Here is a 19,061-nt window from a genome sequence, read left to right on the forward strand (position 1 = left end):
AGCTAATTGGATTGCCAGAAGACAATGACGCAATGGATTTGGATGTGATGGAAAATCAGTACAAATTATTAATTAATAGTTTTATCAAAAGGAAAAAACAAAATTAAAATATAAAACCCATCATATTCTATGAGTCTTACATATTTTTTAGTACACAAACTTTAAATTTTGGCCACAAATTAAATGAAGAGCTGAAGTAGAGAAGTTAGTTGATGGGTATAGGTCACGTGAGAGGCACTAACCACTTCACACGACAAAGAAGTGTAAGAAAGTGACTTAATTTCTTCTTCTTTGAATTGGTAGGCCAAAGGGCGTTTTATTGCCTATGCAAGTTGCCAACTTGTGCCAATTTAAGTTTGAGAAGAAAGAAGAGATATCAGTGGCTGATTGTAAGCATGGGTGGCCCCTAACCCTCCATCATTTTGATTTTTCCTTTTAAATAAATACGTACTCATAATTCTTTAAAAGATAATATCGGTATTCGATCCAGTGACTACTCATTTAGAATGATAACAGATGTATCATCACAATACATAGTAATTAGCATCATTTTGCTTTTATTACTGCTTGTGCTATAGGGAAAACGGTGCTTTTGGCCCTCAATTGTTTTACTTTTGGAAATTTAGTCCATATCAATTGATTTGAACAAACCTAACCCTTTAATTGTTCAGAATGTAGCACATTTGGTCCCTCATGTTATATAATTAGAATTGTTTTTAATAATTTATATAATTTATTTATTCAAAATTAAAAATATTGTTTATTATAAATAAATACATAAATTTAAAATTAAAATTAAAATTAAAGTTAAAATTAAAATTAAAATTAAAATTAAAAAAAAAAAACCTCCACCGGCTGTCTTCTTCACGGACAGCCACGGCCGTCTAAGGAAGACGGCCATGGCCGACGAAGGAAGGCTGTCATCTAGATCTAGAAGACTAGAACGAGGGCTACGGCCTTCGCCGCCGCCCTCGTTCCAGTCTCCTCCGTCTGGAACGAGGGCGGCTGCCATGGCCGTCTTCCTTCGTTAGCCATGACCGTCTCCGTGAAGAAGACAGCCAGTGGCGGTTCTTCTTTTTTTAATTTTATTTTAAAATTTATATATTTATTTATAACAAAAAATATTTTTAATTTTGAATAAATAAATTATATAAATTATTAAAAACAATTCTAATTATATAACATGAGGACCAAATGTGTTACATTATGAACAATTAAAGGGTTAGGTTTGTTCAAATCAATTGATATGGACTAAATTTTCAAAAGTAAAACAGTTGAGGGGCCAAAAACGACGTTTTCCCATAAGTATATAAGGGAAGATTTCGATACTTTTTATTTGAGTTAATACCCAAAATGGTTCTCGACTATAGTTGTTTTTCTCAATTTCGTCCTAAACGACTTTGGTGACCTAATGTAGTCCTAGACTTTTGTGTTTTTGCTTAATTTAGTCTTCCGTTTATTATTCTATCAAATTGGTGTTAAATAAATGAACAATTCAATAATCTCAATATAGGTCTCTCTTTACTCTCAGCCCTACGAAGTGCGAAATCCCTATTGCTTTTACGAATTACTACCAGACCAGTGAATCAAATTTTATATTCGCAGGTTTGGGAGTAATCCGTAAAAGAAAAAGGGATTTCGCACTTCGCAGGTATAGGAGTAAAGAGATCCCAATATTGTCCTCTAATTAACACCAAATAGACGGAATAACAAACGGATGACTAAATTGAAAAAAACCACAAAAATTTGGGACTACATTAGGTCACCAAAGTCGTTTAAAACGAAATTGAGAAAAACCATTATAGTCGAGGACATTTTGGGTATTAACTCTTTTTTATTTTGTTTTTATCACGTCAAAAAAAAAAAAATGAGTAATTCTAAAAACGTATATATTTTTCTTTTCTTGTTAACCACTAGATTGGAAAGAATACATCCACTCTTATTATTTTAATTAATGAGACGTTGAAGAATTTCATTATGCACCCACAAAGATACACAACTACCATTGAAATTGTTTGATCTAAGATGTGGCTAATATTTGTGTATTCAATTTATTTGAAAATGAAGAACATCAATTAACTTTATACAAAAAAAAAAAAAAAAAAGTTAATAAGTGGTGTTGGCATATGGATTGTGAACATTTTTTAATGTGTTTATTAATTGGATTAGTAATAACTATTTAAAATGATTTAAGTTTGATTTCAGCTGTGAATCGTGTTTTTAATAGAATAATCTTTAAATTTTGCAAATCATTTTTAAGATAATGATGCTTTTTGATTTCTTCATTTAAAGTCTTTAATAAGTGGCTGCAAAAAAGAAGTATCAACTTGATTAAAGATGGAGACTTATATATATATATATATATATATATATATATATATATATATATATATATATATATTATTCTCCTCCTCTCATATTGGGAGTGGTTGGAAAACTTGGTTGCTTTTGGGCAAATTATACCATAGGATAGGGTCTACTTTACATTGTAGATCTTGGTTTAAAAATAACATTCAGATTCTGTATTTATAGTTGACACTTTTATACCTGCAGTTGATAGTTTTGTATCTTTAGTTATCATATTATATGTCAGGAATTAGTTATTTGTTTATATGTACAGAAACTATTAGGTATAGGTACAGAATATGTTAACTGAAAGTACATAATTTTTGTATCAAATTTCACAATACAATATGAACCCTGATCCATAGTATAACAATTGTTTGCTTTGTTGTCAAAGCAATCTTTTAAAGAGAAGGGTAAAAGCCAATCAAATAAAGTGGTTGTTGGGATGAGGATTTGATTATTGAATATCAGTCGAACTGAGTCTGTACAAGTAATAATATAGAGAGTAGATAAAGAGTCCTAACGAACTACTAATATAAGAGTCCTAATACTCCCCCTCAAACTCAAGACGGAGCAACTGCAACATTGAGTTTGTCCCGTAGAAACGAAAACCGAGTAGATGGAAGAGCCTTGGTGAAAACGTCTGCTAGTTGATCCTTCGTAGAAATAAAATGAACCTGAATCTCCTTCTTGGCAACCTTGTCACGAACGAAATGATAATCAATCTCCACATGCTTCGTTTGGGCATGAAAAACTGGGTTCGAACACAAGTAGGTGGCACCCAAGTTGTCACACCACAGAGTTGGCGCAGAAGCCGGCGGAAAACCAATCTCTTTAAGTAGTGAAACGAGCCACGTAACCTCAGCCGAGACATCAGCTAAGGCCTTGTATTCAGCCTCAGTAGACGAACGCGCCACCGTGCGCTGCTTTCTGCATGACCAGGAAACCAGATTGGTGCCCACGTAGACCGCAAAGCCACTGGTTGACTTTCTATCATCCGGATTGCCAGCCCAATCCGAATCAGAAAAAGCATGAACAGCAGAAGACAGAGACCTGCGAATATTGAGTCCAAGACCAAGAGTGCCCTTAACATACCGTAATACCCGCTTCATCAGACTCCAATCAGCCGTGGTAGGAGACTGCATGTGCTAACAGAGCCTATTAACTGCAAAAGATAAATCAGGGCGAGTCACAGTCAGGTACTGCAGGGCACCTGCAATGCTGCGATAGTGAGTGGGATCAGCATAAGGAGTGGTGTCAGCATCATCAGACCGAACCACTGAAACCGGGGTCGAGACCGGCTTGCAATCCACCATGCCGGCACGCTTAAGAATGTCCTGAATGTAACGCCTCTGAGAGAGGAGAACACCATCCGAGAGCGGCACAGTCTCAATGCCGAGAAAGAACGATGGAGCCCCCATATCCCGAATCTTGAACTCCGCAGCCAGCTTGGCCACAATTCCCGAGACCCGCTGCGAGTCCGAGCCCATGACCAGAATGTCATCAACATACACCAAAAAATACAATTGCACAGCACCATCAGAATAGATAAATAATGACACGTCAGTTTTAGAAGGAACAAAGCCAACCGAGCAAAGGAAATCGTGCAACCGAGTGAACCAAGCACGAGGGGCCTGCTTCAAACCATACAGAGACCGTTGCAGAAAGCACACATGATCCGGTTTCGTCTTGTCCTCGTAGCCAGGCGGCTGACGCATGTACACTGTCTCAGCTAGCGAACCATTCAGAAATGCGTTGTGAACATCCAGCTGCCTGATGGACCAACCACGAGAGTAAGCCAAAGAAAGTAAAAGTCGAACCGTGGTAGGCTTGACAACCGGACTGAATGTCTCAAAAAAGTCTTTCCCGGCAACCTGATTAAAACCCTTAGCCACCAGCCGGGCCTTGTGACGTTCAACAGATCCATCCGCATTTCGCTTGACCCGAAATACTCACTTACACCCCACAACATTCATACCTGGAGTGTAAGGCACAAGACGCCATGTATGGTTCTGTAGCAAAGCATTAAACTCAACATCCATGGCCTCACGCCACTCGGGATGACGCACGGCCTGTGAGTAACACGTGGGCCCAAGATCGTCAGCAGCAGTGAACAAAGCAACATGATCCTTAGGGCCCATACTCCGTGTGCCCATCACATGAGACCGCGGCCCAACAACCTTGGCACCACGGCCCCGACGCGCCCGACCACGACGGGCAACCTGCCCACAGTCAGATACTGTCCGCTCACTAGAATCTGAATCCGGGAACACGGGAGTGGAAACCGGTCGCTCCTCCCTAGCAGGCAAAACCGGCGCAAGAACCGGTGCAGGATCAGCAACAATGGGGGCAACACCCCACGGGACAGCCCGGGGCGGAGCAATAACCTGCGTAGAAACACCACTAGCAAACGGAAAAACAGCCTCATCGAATCGCACATGGCGACAGATAAAGACTTTATTAGTGACAGTATCTAGACAACGATAGCCACGAAAAGAGTCAGGATAACCCAAGAAAACACATGGAGACGAACGATACTGCAGTTTATTACGATTATATGGACGCAGTAAAGGAAAACAAAGACAACCAAAAACCCGCAAGAAAGAGTAAGACGGAGGGGACCGATGCAGACGATAATGAGGAGGCTCATTGTCTAAAACCCGAGTAGGCATCTTATTAATTAAATAGACTGCCGTTTCAAACGCAAAATCCCAATACCGAGAGGGAACAGAAGCCTGAGCCATTAAAGCCAACCCAGTTTCAACTATATGCCTATGGCGACGCTCTACCCGACCATTCTGCTCATGCGTATACGCACAGGACTGCCTGTGACGAATACCAAGAGACACAAACATAGAGTGGAGCTTTTTGTACTCTCCCCCTAAATCAGATTGAACGGCAATTATTTTTTGAGAGAATGAACGCTCAACAAGAGAGCGAAAACGTTCAAAGATAGCATAGATATCGGTTTTGGCACGCATAGGATAGAACCAAACAAAACGCGTAAAATCATCCACAAACAAAACGAAGTAACGAAAACCATTAACAGATGTTATTGGCGCAGGGCCCCAAATATCAGTATACACGAGTTCTAATACACGAGTACTCGAAGTAACAACACGAGGTAATGGAAAACGGGAAGATTTCCCTAACTGACAAGACGAACAAACATTGGACAACTCACTAGAATTAAATTGACTAACACCAGATAACTGTAAAATTTGACGCAGAACTCGTGTGTGTGGATGACCAAGCCGCTGGTGCCAAGTAGAAGACGAGACACGCGCAGCAACATTAGCAGAAGGACTACGACAGGAAACAGGCCAAGTATATAAACCTCCCGACGCGCCCCCCTTAAAAAGCACCTCCTTGGTCAAGAGATCCTTCACAAGAAAATACTCAGAATGAAACTCAAAAAAGACATGATTATCCCTAGCAAAACGCTGAACAGAAAGTAAAGACGACGACAAGCCAGGGACATGCAAGACATCATTTAAACGAAAAAGTTTACTAGAAGAGGCTATCGAAGCAGAACCAACACTAAGTATAGTCATACCTGTACCATTGCCAACCCGTAGAGTGTCAGAACCATCATAGCCAGCAGCGGAAGTCAACACCGAGGAGTCAGGTGTCGCATGATTCGTGGCACCCGTGTCAGGAAACCACTGATGAGAATCAATCGAGCCACCCACATCTCCGGAATAAGTCATGTGAACCTGAGGACCGGGGGACTCAGAATACCTGCGATAGCAATTTAACGCAGAATGGCCCTGTTTATCACAAATCTGACACCGCACATCAGACCGACCCCGGCCCCGGCCTCGGCCTCGGCCACCACCGCGACCCGAGCCTCCACTGCCCGAGCCGCCACCGCCCGAGCCACTGCCCGAGCCACCACGATTCTGCCCGCCATACCCGCGACTGCCACCACGGCCACGGTTCACGGCCAACACTGCCGGCGAACCAACTCCACCACCGCCAGCCGCACAAATCCACTCCTGAGAGGTAAGCTAGTCCGAAAGCTCGGACAACGTCACCGGTGAGCCACGCGTCAAGGGTGCAACGAGGGGACGAAGCTCCGGCCGCAACCCACGAAAAACATATATATTTTGATCATCAAGCGTGATCGGACGCCCGGCAAGCGCCAAGTCCTCGACAAGCATCCATGCCCGACCGAGATAATCCAAGACAGAAGACTCCCCCTGAGTTAGCGCTTGCAACTCGCCAAGCAGCCGCAAGGCACGAGACCATGTCGCCGATCCAAGTTCCTGCTCGATGGCTAACCACAAGGCCAGTGAAGTGGACCGACCAACGGCCATATGCATCATCTCATCGGACAGCGACGAAATCAAAAGAGACAAGATAGCCTTGTCTTGCCGACGCCACTGCTCCGAAGCCGAACCCGACGCCGCGGCAGCGCTGCTGTCCGCCGTGGACTCCACCGGCGCTGCACCGGTTGGACAAGCGTGCGTACCATCCACATAACCGAGAAGACCCTGCCCCTCCAAGAACGGAAGCATTTGAGTCCTCCAAAAAGATAATTATGAACGGTAAGCTTAAGCGAGACAAAATGATGCGCCGAAGATAAGCTCGGAACCGGGTGGGGATGAACAGGAGCAACCTCGGACACAGTCCGTTCAGAAGAATCGCGAACAGAACCGTCATTGTTGCCTCCCAAGGCTGCCATGGAATTAACCTGGAAACTGATACCAGATGAGGATTTGATTATTGAATATCAATCGAACTGAGTCTGTACAAGTAATAATATAGAGAGTAGATAAAGAGTCCTAACGAACTACTAATATAAGAGTCCTAATAGTTGGAAGCCTATCAACAATTATTAATTAAACAAACAATCACGAAGGATATTCTGTAACATAAGAAACATATTATGTATCTTTATCAGTTATTTACTGTATTATATATGCATCATAGATATGTATTTTTAAAAATTAAAATGAAGACTTGTTTGAGTAATAACTTGATTATCTAGGGTTCAAACACAACGTATAAGATCAAACATTTTGTGGAAGTACGCAGCAAATTATTGTGTGGACTATGGTCCACATAACTGTGTGGACAATGAATGCAATATACATTTTTAATATATTAAAAGTATATTATTTGTGTAATGAAGGTACATTATTTGATAACATATAAAAAATTATGTACTTTCAAATAATATACTTTTAGAGAACGTTTGGAAAACTGGAAAATGACTTATGGAAAATGTTTTCTGAAAAATGAGTCATTTTCCAGAAAACATTTTTCTTTCCTGTGTTTGGTTGCATTGTAAAAAACTGTCATGGTGCGTTTGGTTCATTTTATGGAAAATAAGTATAATTGTATAATTAAACATTTTAATTATTTTATTTAGAATATAGCATGTATAATAATATAATAACAATTTTAAATATAATATAAAATAACTAATAATAAGATATCAAAATAACTAAGCAAAGTCTTGTAATTCAAAACAACAACAACAACAATAATAATAATAATAAGTGGTATAGTGGTGGTGGTGATGGTAGTCCTGTTATTTGTTATATAATAATAATAATAATAATAATAATAATAATAATAATAATAATAATAATAATAATAATAATAATAATAATAATAATAATAATAATAATAATAATAATAATAATAATAATAATAATTGGTGGTGGTATGACAGTGGTGGGAATGTGGTAGCGTGGGTGGCGGTGGCCAGAGGCGGACACACAGTGGGGGCAGTGGGGGCAACTGCCCCCACCCCATACTATATATATTGTATGTATAGGTCCTTATATAGGTAATAAACGTTTGTATATTAAAAATATACCAAATATTAAATGGAAGTTTATCTAGCTTTGATGGTAAGGCTATTTATTCCTATATATGGATAGGCCAAGGTTCAAAACTTGCAAGGCTAATGTTTGCTTTTGAATTCTAATTGTTTCTTCTTTTTTTTTTTTTTGGTAACATTGTGACTTCTTCTCTAATTTATTTTTATTTTTACTTTTTGATATTAATAGTGTGATGAGTAATTTATAATGTATTTTTCATTCGAACAATTTTATCTAATTAATTATGTTTTATATTTTGTTTTAAATATTTTTTATTGTTATGTATTTTAAGTTTTCATCTTTAATTAAGGCTATGTCTCTAAGTGTTTTATTTTTTTATGTTTCAAAATATCTCGTAATAAAATTTTCGCCCCCACTAGAGAAGATTTCTGGGTCCGCCACTGGCGGTGGCGGTGGCGGGTGTGAGGTGGTGGTGAACTAGTGGTATGGTGGTGATGGTACGGTGTTGGTGGTGGTAGTGGTGGTGGTGTAGTGTTGGTGTAAAAGTTGAAAAATGACTTCTCAAAAAAAAAAAAAAAAAAAAAGAGGGGAAGTCATTTTCCTTCAAAACACGCATGTTTTCCAAAGTCAACGGAAAATGATTTCCATTGACTTGATTTTTCAGGCACATTCAATACTGAACCAGAAATCATTTTTCGGGTTTCCAAACACCAAAAATATATTTTTTTTTATTTATGAGGTTCACACAAATGTGTGGACCATGGTCCATGAAATAGTGATTGAAATATGCAGACTGGTTTTGAGGGAATTAAATCAAATATGATCTAGATGGATATATTAGACCCAATCCAAGTGATCGAACTCATGAAAAAACATAATTAAATAAGTCCAAGGTGAGAGCTAAGCAAGAACCAAGGGCCCATGGTCGACCTTGGGGTACCGAACGTTATGCTGTGCATCCGGTTGCACCGTACTTGGTGCATCCGGATCCACACGACGTCGTTTAGGGAGTAACGGTTCCGTTAGTGGCACCGTTTCACTCCACCAATCAGATATTTTTTTTTTTTAAAATAAAACAATGCTCCTTCGTTTCTTCTCCACTGCATTTCACTTCCCGCACTCCATTCCTTCTCCAACACGATACCCTCCGTAAACGCTTCAATCATCTCCATTTCCTTACCATTTCTTTAGCATTTTCTAGCTTTCAAACACACTCGTCGTCGCTATTGTCGCCGGCGTCCGATCATCGCGTATTCAACAGCGCTTTCTCTGTAAACCAGAGCTCATCATCATCCTATAACAGGTATAAATGCATTTTACGTTGATACATAATGCATTTACACAAAACAAGCATTCATTTTGAGTATATATTTATGAAATTTTAAACTAGGGTTTTATACTGTTTAATCTTGTATGAATGTATAGTTATTTGATTATTAACGTGCATGGTTATGATTATGGGTTTATGAGTATATTTATAAGTTTATGGAACTGTAGTTTTACAATTTTGGAAGTATAGTTGTACATTTATGGAATTGTAGACATACAGTTTTGGGTGTAGTACTCTGTTAACCTTACTCTGTGCACCAAACTGCATTCATGCCTTCTTAACATAATTTGCTTTGTGCGTATACTTATGGAATTGTAGTTTTACAATTTTGGAAATATAGTTGTGCGTTTATGGAATTGTAGTTATAGAGTTTTGGATGTAGTACTCTGTGAACCTTACTCTGTGCACCAAACTGCATCAATGCCTTTTTAGCATAATTTGCCTTGTAGGTATGCTTATGGAATTGTAATTGTACAATTTTGGAAGTATAATTGTGCGTTTATGGAATTATAGTTATACAGTTTTGGATGTATTACTCTGTGAACCTTACTCTGTGCACCAAATTGCATTCAAATCCTTTTTAGCATAACTTGCCTTGTGGTATACTTATGAGATTATGGAATTGTAGTTTTACAATTCTGGAAGTATAGTTGTGTGTTTATGGAATTGTAGTTATGAAGTTTTGGATATAGTACTCTGTTAACCTCACTTGATGTTTTTTATTTGCAGAAATGGATCAGTCAGGTGTGGCAGATGATTCTACACTTGGTCAATTTGTGAAGTCTGTAAAAAAGAGAACAACCAGAGCAGTATTGAGCTCACAAGCTACTGAACTCACCCCTGCCCAGGAAGATCAAGCAGAGCCTTCGACAAGGCAACAACCAGCAGCTGTAAAAAGAAAGAGGGCACCACCACAAAAGCGAGAGAGAGTACGGGACCCTGATGTGAACTACTTCAGTACACGAATGGGTCCCAAGCAAATGTATGACCTTGTCCAGCGTCTAACACATGACCAAAAGGATGCTGTGATTGATATGGGTTTTGGAGGGCTGCTGCACCTACAATTTTCAAGCAATTACTCACAACTTGTTGAGTATCTCCTGCAAAGGTTTGATGTTTTCAAATCAGACTTCATATTGGATGGTGACCATCTACATGTCGGTGAAGAGGATGTTGAATACATCTTGGGACTCCCCCGGGGGAAGAGAGATGTTGAGGAAGGTACAAAGAGTGAGGAAAATTCTACAGCTGCATATAATAAGGTCCTGACTGAGTGGAGGAAAAGATGGAATGTCAGGTCAGGGTCACCCATAACAACAAAGATGCCTGATGAAATAATCAGGAGAGGTGACCATGGAGATGCCTTCAAGAGAGACTTTGTGGTGTTTGCTGTCTCATCTCTGCTCCGGGGAAATACTGGAAGATATGCCAACTATCGAGTTATCAAGTCATTGCTCAACATCCGGTCAATCTCAAGACTTAATTGGTGCAAGTACACGTACAATTCTTTAATTGATTCGTATGACATTTACAAAGACTCTCCTACCAGATCCTTTGGAGGTCCAATGGTATTCATCCTGGTAATATCCCATTATACATAAAATGTTCTAATTATGTAATTATATTCATGCAATTATGGAATCATAGATATGCAATTCTGTATGTGTGGTTATGCCCTTATGGATGTGTAGTTTTGTAATTGTGGAATTGTGGTTTTCCAATTATGGAATAATAGTTTTACAATTATGGAATTATAGTTAATCAATTATAGATGTGTAGTTTATGGATTATGGAATTATAGTCATCCAATTATGGAATTATAGTTATGCAATTATGGAATTATAGATATGCAATTCTGGATATCTAGTTTTATAATTATGGAATTATAGTTATGCAATTATGGAATTATAGATATGCAATTCTGAATATGTAGTTATTCAATTCCTTAACATACTCTTCTGTACTTCTTGAAGCTCTTCTACTTTGACCGAGTACAGTTCAAAGGCATGACCGTCAACCGCACATTCCCAGCAATAAAAGCTTGGACAAAAAGCCTTGTACGCAAGCGAGTATCAGCTGAGATAAAATCAGGGGGTTTTGGTAAGGGCAAAGTTATCCCTCGATTTCAGAGACCTACTGCCATTGCATCTACATCATCACCCCGACCTGCACCTCCTCCTGCTGCAATACCAAGGCCAGTGTCCAGCCCTGCTGCTACACCAACTATTCCAGCTCCATCTGTGCCTCTGACAAATGTTGACCGAGTAACAAATGTGCTTCAACGGCTTACAGCAGATGTCCTTGAGTTCGGTCAGGTCATGTCTGACATTGGCAAGCAAGGGGCCCCGGTTGAAATCATGAAGAGGGCTTTTTCAGGAATATCAACAATGCTGAGTGCTGCAAGCACAATTCAACCGACTCCTAGCCCAACTGCCTCGCAATTGGATGACATCTTCTTCGGAAGTGAGAGCTTCACATCAGCAGTTGATTCTCTGGTAGCAGCTTTTGAAAAAACAAGAAAGGAAATGGAAATAGAAGTCCCATCATTTGAGCTACTTGGACGCTCTACACCAACCCCACCACCATCTCAACAGCAGCCTTTGGACACCTTGGTGGATAACATTGTGAGGAGTGCAGGAGTATCAACCTCAACAGAGAAGGAAGCAACTCCATTACTAATCAGAGTGCCATTCGAAAAGTCCACCACTCCTACTACCCCTGCTGCCCAAACTGCTGCTGAGATTGATGAATTTGATAAGTAGGTTACTGCTTTCTTATGCAGATTTAGACTATAAATATGGTTTTCAATTCATCAATAATTATGAATATTAAGTTTGATTAATATGAATATATTCTTATTCAACTAGTGACGTTGATTTCTTTACAATTATGGATATGTATTTCTCAAATTATGGACATATAGTTTATAGATTATAGAAATGTAGTTATACAATTCTGGAATTATACTTGTGGGGTTATGAACTGCCTCTGTTTTTTTCTGGACAACAGGGCTATGGATGAAAGTGAATCTGATGTTGAGGATGTTACTGTGAGAAAGAGACCTGTGCGCAAATTCAGGAACATCCCGCTTCATTTGAGGTCACCATATTGGAATAAGAACAAAGGCTCCATCAATAATGCAACTCCCAAAGAAAAGGTTTTTTCAAACTACGCATTTTTGGAAGCCTCAAGTGAGCACCCGGGAGGGTATGTTTCCATCCACCAATTTTACTTAAATTTTATTCATTAATTTATGTTCTTATATTTATTTATTTACTGTATTGTAGAGAGACATTGTTCAAATATGGTGATTACTACTTCACAAGGGATGATTTTGCAACTATGTGCAACGGTGAGCTACTGAGCAGCTTCCTAGATGTCTGGTCCCTACGTTTTACATTGCTGAACATGCCCCGTGCGGTTGGGGAGACAAAGCGGGTCTACTTCTCCACCCTAGTACATGTAAGTGTTCACAAATTATGAATATATAGTTTTTAGATTATGGATATGTAGTTATTCAGTTCTGGATGTGTACCTGTGAACCCCTGGTTTTATAATTTTGTAATTCTGGAATTATAGTTATGCAATTATAGAACTATACTTATGCAATTATGGAATTGGTTATATGCAATTATGGAATTATTGATATGAAATTATGGAATTATAGTTATCCAATTATGGAACTATAGTTGTACAATTCTGGAAATGTATATATATATATAACTCTGTATGTATAACTTTAACATTTTCAACAAATATTATTTGGATTATGACTACTCATTCCTGCATTTGTATGTGCAGCTTCAAATTGATCCCAATGATCAGTGGATGAAGGATCTCCCAACTCACATAAAAATGAAGAATTTCAATGAGAGATTGAGCTATGAAATAACCAGCTTCGGGAACCTAGACATCAGTGATGCAGATCTGGTAAGTTCTATTACCCATGTCCAATTTGACTTTATCATGTCCAAAAAAATACTAACATTGCTTTAACTTTGAATTGGAATTAGATATTTTTCGCAGTTCATCGCCATGGTCACTACTTCTTGGTCTGCTTCAATGTGAAAGAACATAAAGTACAGGTCATTGACAACAAGGAGTTACCAGCTGGTGTTTCGGAGAAGGACAAATATGGCAACTGCCCACACTTATTGGTAATTTTGATAAAAAAAAAACTTGACATTCTTACCATTACCTATCTATTGACATAAAAGCATTATCAACACTAAACTAACTTTTCTGACCAGATTGAAGCATTCAGTGGTTACCTTAAGGCCGAGTGTCACTCCTTGTATGTGAAATTGCAAAAAGTTGATATAAAGTACCTTAAGTTGGACTGGGCAAACACTGAAAACGTCACTGATTGCGGGATCTATGTACTCCGTCATATGGAGACATTCCGAGGGACTCTACAAGACTGGCAGCCAGGATTCAAGAAAAATATGCGCTTGAATGTAAGACTACCATACATATTATAGTTTCAAAATACATTAAAAAATAAATAAAACTGCGAATGACTAATTACTTAATGTTCTTCGTTTATAGGCAAGCTTCATGTGTGAATTGCGAGCGAAATATGCTGCGAACCTCATAAAGTGGAGAATGAATGAAGTCAGGGGGGAGGTTCTGCAAGCGGCCAAAAGAGTTTCGAAGAAGAATTGAATGAATATTCTTCAACATGTTGACTGAATTCTAAACAATTAGAAAGTTTTTGTGAACTACATTGACAATGTGACTTGTATTTTGTGAATGTAGATGCATGATGTTAATAGCTAAATAACAATTTACATCTGATCTATGCACCTCTTTCTCTTTTCTCTTCTTTTCTTTTCTTTACTTTTTTTTTTTTTTTTTGTTTTTGTTTTCATGTATCAAATCTATAATTACATGACTACTATAAATCCAGAATTGCAAAACTATAGTTCCATAATTGCATAACTATAATTCCATAATTTCATAATTATAATTCCATAATTGTATATAAACAATTCCACAATTGCATAACTATAGTTCCATAATTGCGTAACAATAATACCATAATTGCAAAACTATACATCCATACTTGCATAACTATACACCACAATTTCATAACTACAAATTCCATCACAATGGGGACTACACATGCATAAATGCATAACTATATTTTCATAATTGAATGACTATAATTTCATAATTGCATACCTTTCATAATTGCATGACTACAATTCCATAATTGTATAACTATAATTCCATAATTTCATAACTACAGTTCCAAAATTGCAAAACTACATATCCAGAATTACAAAACTAAAACTGTATAATTGCATAAAATCAATGATAACAACTTGTATTTCTCAATCTACACCTACATTGTCATCTAAACCCTTACTAAACTGAACAAAATCTGAACTTGAAGAACTTGGATGTACGAGGTATCCATCCCCAGCAAGCTTGGATATGTTTTCCAACACCAAAGACTGAACAGCACCCTTTGTACTCAATGCAGCTTTATTTGCAGCACTCCTTCTCCCCCTTGCAAAACTGTACTTCTTTTCAATAACACCACTCCTCCTTTTGTTACGCTCACCTTTCAATCTCCGACTTGAAGGATTTTGAACACCACCACTTGAAGATGAAACACCACACTCTTCAATATGCACATGCCCAACCTCGGCTTCAACCTTTTTCTTTACATCATCAACAGCCTCGTCACACAGTTTCCTCGCTACGCTGCTATCTTGACTAGACACAACTAATCTTTGAAATTTTCTACTAATATCGAACACCCAAATTGATGGAGGAACACCAACATTATAAACCATAGAATCAATGTTGACATTCCTACCATCAATAACCTTTTTAGTCCATCTTTTAAGTATATATTTGTCGGGAATACTAGAAACACAATGTACGTGAAGAATGCGTATACAATGACAACATAGAATTCCCAACTCAGACATCAACTTGCAACTACAAGAAATGTCCAAGTTGGCTGCGTTAAAACTAACCTCATGCCTTATAATATCTATATCTGGCCGCCACACGTGATACTTCTGTTGACGGCCATCATTCAACACCATCTCTTGATGACACGCACTGCCTTTCATGAATTGTTCCTCAAACAGAAAATATATCTCAATCGTGTATACCTCTCTAGCATGTGAAAGAAGTTTCACATGCTCCATCATCATAGCGGGTACCCCTTGAGCACACCGAAAGTCTTCACCGTTCTCTTTACTTCTCCATTCAGAAATTACGCTTACAAACGATGAATAGAAATCACAAAGACCCGCTGTCTTGGACAACCTTCTAGAAATCGAATGATTTGTAGTTTCACTCCTTTGTGATGATAGAATGCCCCCAGAAAAATAGTCCTTGTTAAATGCTGGACACCACTTCTCCCTACAGTCATATAGCTTTTCTAACCAAGTATTCTTGTGACATTTATAGTCAGTCACCAACCTGAAAATGGTAAGACAAAATCCCAAATGATTATGAAGCAGAATATTAACAAGCAGCATCACCACATCTAACACATACTCAGAATTTCTATTGCTCTATATACATAATTGGAATACTATATGTCCATAATTGATAGACTATATATCCATAATCCATACTACTACATTTCCAGACACCACCAGTAAGTTCAACTGCTATATATCCATAATCGGTATACTATATATCCATAATCGGAATACTATATATCCATAATCCATATACTACATTTCCAGACACCACCACTGCTATATATCCATAATCGAAATACTATATATCCATAATTGATGCACTATACATCCATAATTAAAAACGTAATGCAATAAAAACGATTAATTACTAACATACCTTGTCCAATAGAATTGAAATTCAGCTTCGGTCTCTGTGTATTTCAACACGTAGTTAAACATATCCAAGAAATCCTTATTGCTCCTTAACGTCTTGATATGCTTCTTTGAATTCTCACCGATATGCCATATGCAAAGACGATGACGTGATGTTGGAAACACTTTAGATATAACAGCAGCCATAGCTGCACATTGATCTGTCATAATAGTCTGTGGAGACTTGCCACCCATTGATCTTGAAAACACTTTAAACAACCACACAAACGATTCTATCCTCTCGTTCATCAAAAACCCGCATCCAAACATTACATTCATGCAATGGTGATTCATCCCTACGAAAGGGGCACAAATCATATCGTATTTGTTTGTGCGATATGTCGTATCATGCACTAACAAGTCCCCAAACACCTCGTAATCTCGTCTCATTTGACCATCCCTCCAAAAAAAACTGCACAACCTTGCATCCAAGTCAAGTTCAAAATCAAAGAAAAAATCAGTCTCGGTAGACTGCCTCCTCCTAAAAATTTCAATTAAAGAGTTAGAATCCGTTCCATCCAATCGCTTGACAGTATCCGCAGCCATTGAATTATAAGCATCTCTACTGGTGAAACCAACTAAAGGGGACCCCCCCCGATTGGTGTTTTAGGAACCTAATACCATCTGCCAATGCAACACCACTGTCCTTCAAACCTTGTAAATATAAGAGCTGATTATCTCCGACACTCCTATGTGAACGAAGTAGATGACTCTTGTTGAACACACATAACTCGTGATTGTGCACTTTCTCGTGTTTCGTAACTGTCCACAACCCATCATCACCCACGTCAAATTGAACAAACGCTCCACACCCTGTCCTTGTGTCAAGTTTGGAATAAGCCTTAACCCCACTGTTAGCCTTGTAACCAGCCTTAGAACAACAAAATTTCTTCATTTGAATTGTGTTCGAAGATCCCTTGTATCGTTGATGACCCTTCCTCACACTAAAACCAAGTCTATATGCATAACTGTTATACACCTCAAAAGCCTCATCAGCATTACTTACTACCAAACCAACCAAATCTTGATCAACTGCAAATATAACACAATAATAACCATTTCCATTAACACATAATTCCTAACCATAATTTGCTAATTAAAAGGTAAACCACTATGAATAAACCTGGAATTGATGAAGATCCATCAACATCTACATCTACTTGATCTGAACTCACTGAACCATCCACAATGCCTTCACTAACTACATTATATAGACATGGTGAACATTAATTCAAACAGTTCATCAAACAGAAAAAATAGAGTGTCTACAGATTCTGTATATATAGTTATATGATTATGGAAATATAGTTATACAATTCTGGATACACAGTCGCAACAAACTGCCAAAACAGAGTACCCCTAATTCTGAATATATAGACATGCAATTCTGGAAATATAGTTATGAAATTATGGAATTATTGTTTTCAAATTCTGAAATTGTTGTTACACAATTATGGAAATTACTTACGTGATTTTGCACAACTATTTGCAGATTCTAGACACAAACATCACTGCTAATCACATAATCATACAAAAAACCAAAAGGAACGATTGCAAAAACAATAACAAGATCACCTTGAATCGAATGCCAATCATCAACTGCGGAATTCGTCTGCTCTGTTCCATCCTCCATCTATCAATCACTTTGTAATTCCCGATTTCGATTTGCGATTGCGATTTGCGAATGCGATTGAGATTGCGATCGCGATTCCGGTGATATCGAATGCCAATACCACAGCGAACAACTGCCAACGATCGAGTTTGAAACTTGGAAACAAACTTAAAAGGAATTTGGAAGTAAACGCCGTTAACGGAATTTTTTTTTTTTTTATAAAACCCCGCGTCATTAGGCTAAAACGACGTCGTGTGGATCTGTATGCACCATGCATGGTGCATACAGATCCACAGCATAATTTGCCTTGGGGTACTTGAGATTCAATCATTATTGGTGGACCATACTAATGTATATTTAGTATACAAATAATGTACTTTTTGTATATTAAAAATAGAGTAAATACCCAAAATGATTCCTCGACTATAGTTAAATTCACAAATTGATCCTCGACTTTTAATTTCAACCAATTAAGTCCTTAACTTTGCAATTTCAACACAATTTGGTCCTTTGTCTATTTGACCGTTTGTTGACTGCGTTTTTTAGGATATATATGTAATTTCATGGTCCATCGTCGGTTTTTTAAGGTTCCGGTTACATTTCTAGACCGCGCTGTTACATTTGAATCCACTGCCGGCGCTGCACCCCATGCCGGAGATATTGTAGTTTTTGATAGATAGATCGCCGAAGTCCCTGGAATGGCTCTTCGAGAAAGCCGTGACTCCAAGCGATGTAGGCAAGCTGAACCGGCTCAAGATCTCCAAGCAGCAAGCGGAGAAGCACTTCCCCCCTCCGAAACGGCGTTGTCACCTCCAAGAGCGTTCTCTAAGCTGAACCGACTCATGATCTCCAAGCAGCAAGCGGAGAAGCATTTCCCCCTCCGAAACAACGATGTCACCTCCAAGAGCGTTCTCTTGAGCTTTGCACGTGAAACTACATATATATCCTTAAAGATCGCGGTCAACAAACGGTCAAATAGATGGAGGACCAAATCGTGTCAAAATTGCAAAGTTAAGGACTTAATTGGTTGAAATTGAAAGTCGAGGACCAATTTATGAATTTAATTAACTATAGTCGAGGGACCATTTTGGGTATTTACTCTTAAAAATACATAT

At 38.3% G+C, this 19,061-nt stretch overlaps 3 protein-coding genes across 3 annotated transcripts; 1 reads left to right on the top strand and 2 right to left on the bottom strand.

Annotated features, from left to right (window-relative positions):
- Positions 1-3,494: 3,494 nt before the first annotated feature.
- LOC109185274 (uncharacterized mitochondrial protein AtMg00810-like) lies at positions 3,495-4,279 on the bottom strand. Its single transcript, XM_019335254.1, has 2 exons — positions 4,221-4,279; positions 3,495-4,119 (listed from the first exon to the last, which is right to left on the bottom strand). Exons 1-2 carry the CDS (start codon positions 4,277-4,279, stop codon positions 3,495-3,497), a joined length of 684 nt encoding a protein of 227 aa, XP_019190799.1.
- Positions 4,280-10,202: 5,923 nt separating this feature from the next.
- On the top strand, positions 10,203-13,467 carry LOC109185275. Its single transcript, XM_019335255.1, has 5 exons — positions 10,203-11,051; positions 11,445-12,229; positions 12,481-12,678; positions 12,759-12,933; positions 13,273-13,467. Exons 1-5 carry the CDS (start codon positions 10,203-10,205, stop codon positions 13,465-13,467), a joined length of 2,202 nt encoding a protein of 733 aa, XP_019190800.1.
- A 1,340-nt stretch (positions 13,468-14,807) lies between these two features.
- Positions 14,808-16,381, bottom strand: LOC109185276 (protein FAR1-RELATED SEQUENCE 9-like). Its single transcript, XM_019335256.1, has 2 exons — positions 16,300-16,381; positions 14,808-15,915 (listed from the first exon to the last, which is right to left on the bottom strand). Exons 1-2 carry the CDS (start codon positions 16,359-16,361, stop codon positions 14,808-14,810), a joined length of 1,170 nt encoding a protein of 389 aa, XP_019190801.1. The 5' UTR covers positions 16,362-16,381.
- Between the last annotated feature and the right edge of the window lie 2,680 nt (positions 16,382-19,061).

Source organism: Ipomoea nil, unplaced genomic scaffold, assembly GCF_001879475.1.
Source record: "Ipomoea nil cultivar Tokyo-kokei standard unplaced genomic scaffold, Asagao_1.1 scaffold1317, whole genome shotgun sequence".
Classification (NCBI taxonomy): domain Eukaryota; kingdom Viridiplantae; phylum Streptophyta; class Magnoliopsida; order Solanales; family Convolvulaceae; genus Ipomoea; species Ipomoea nil.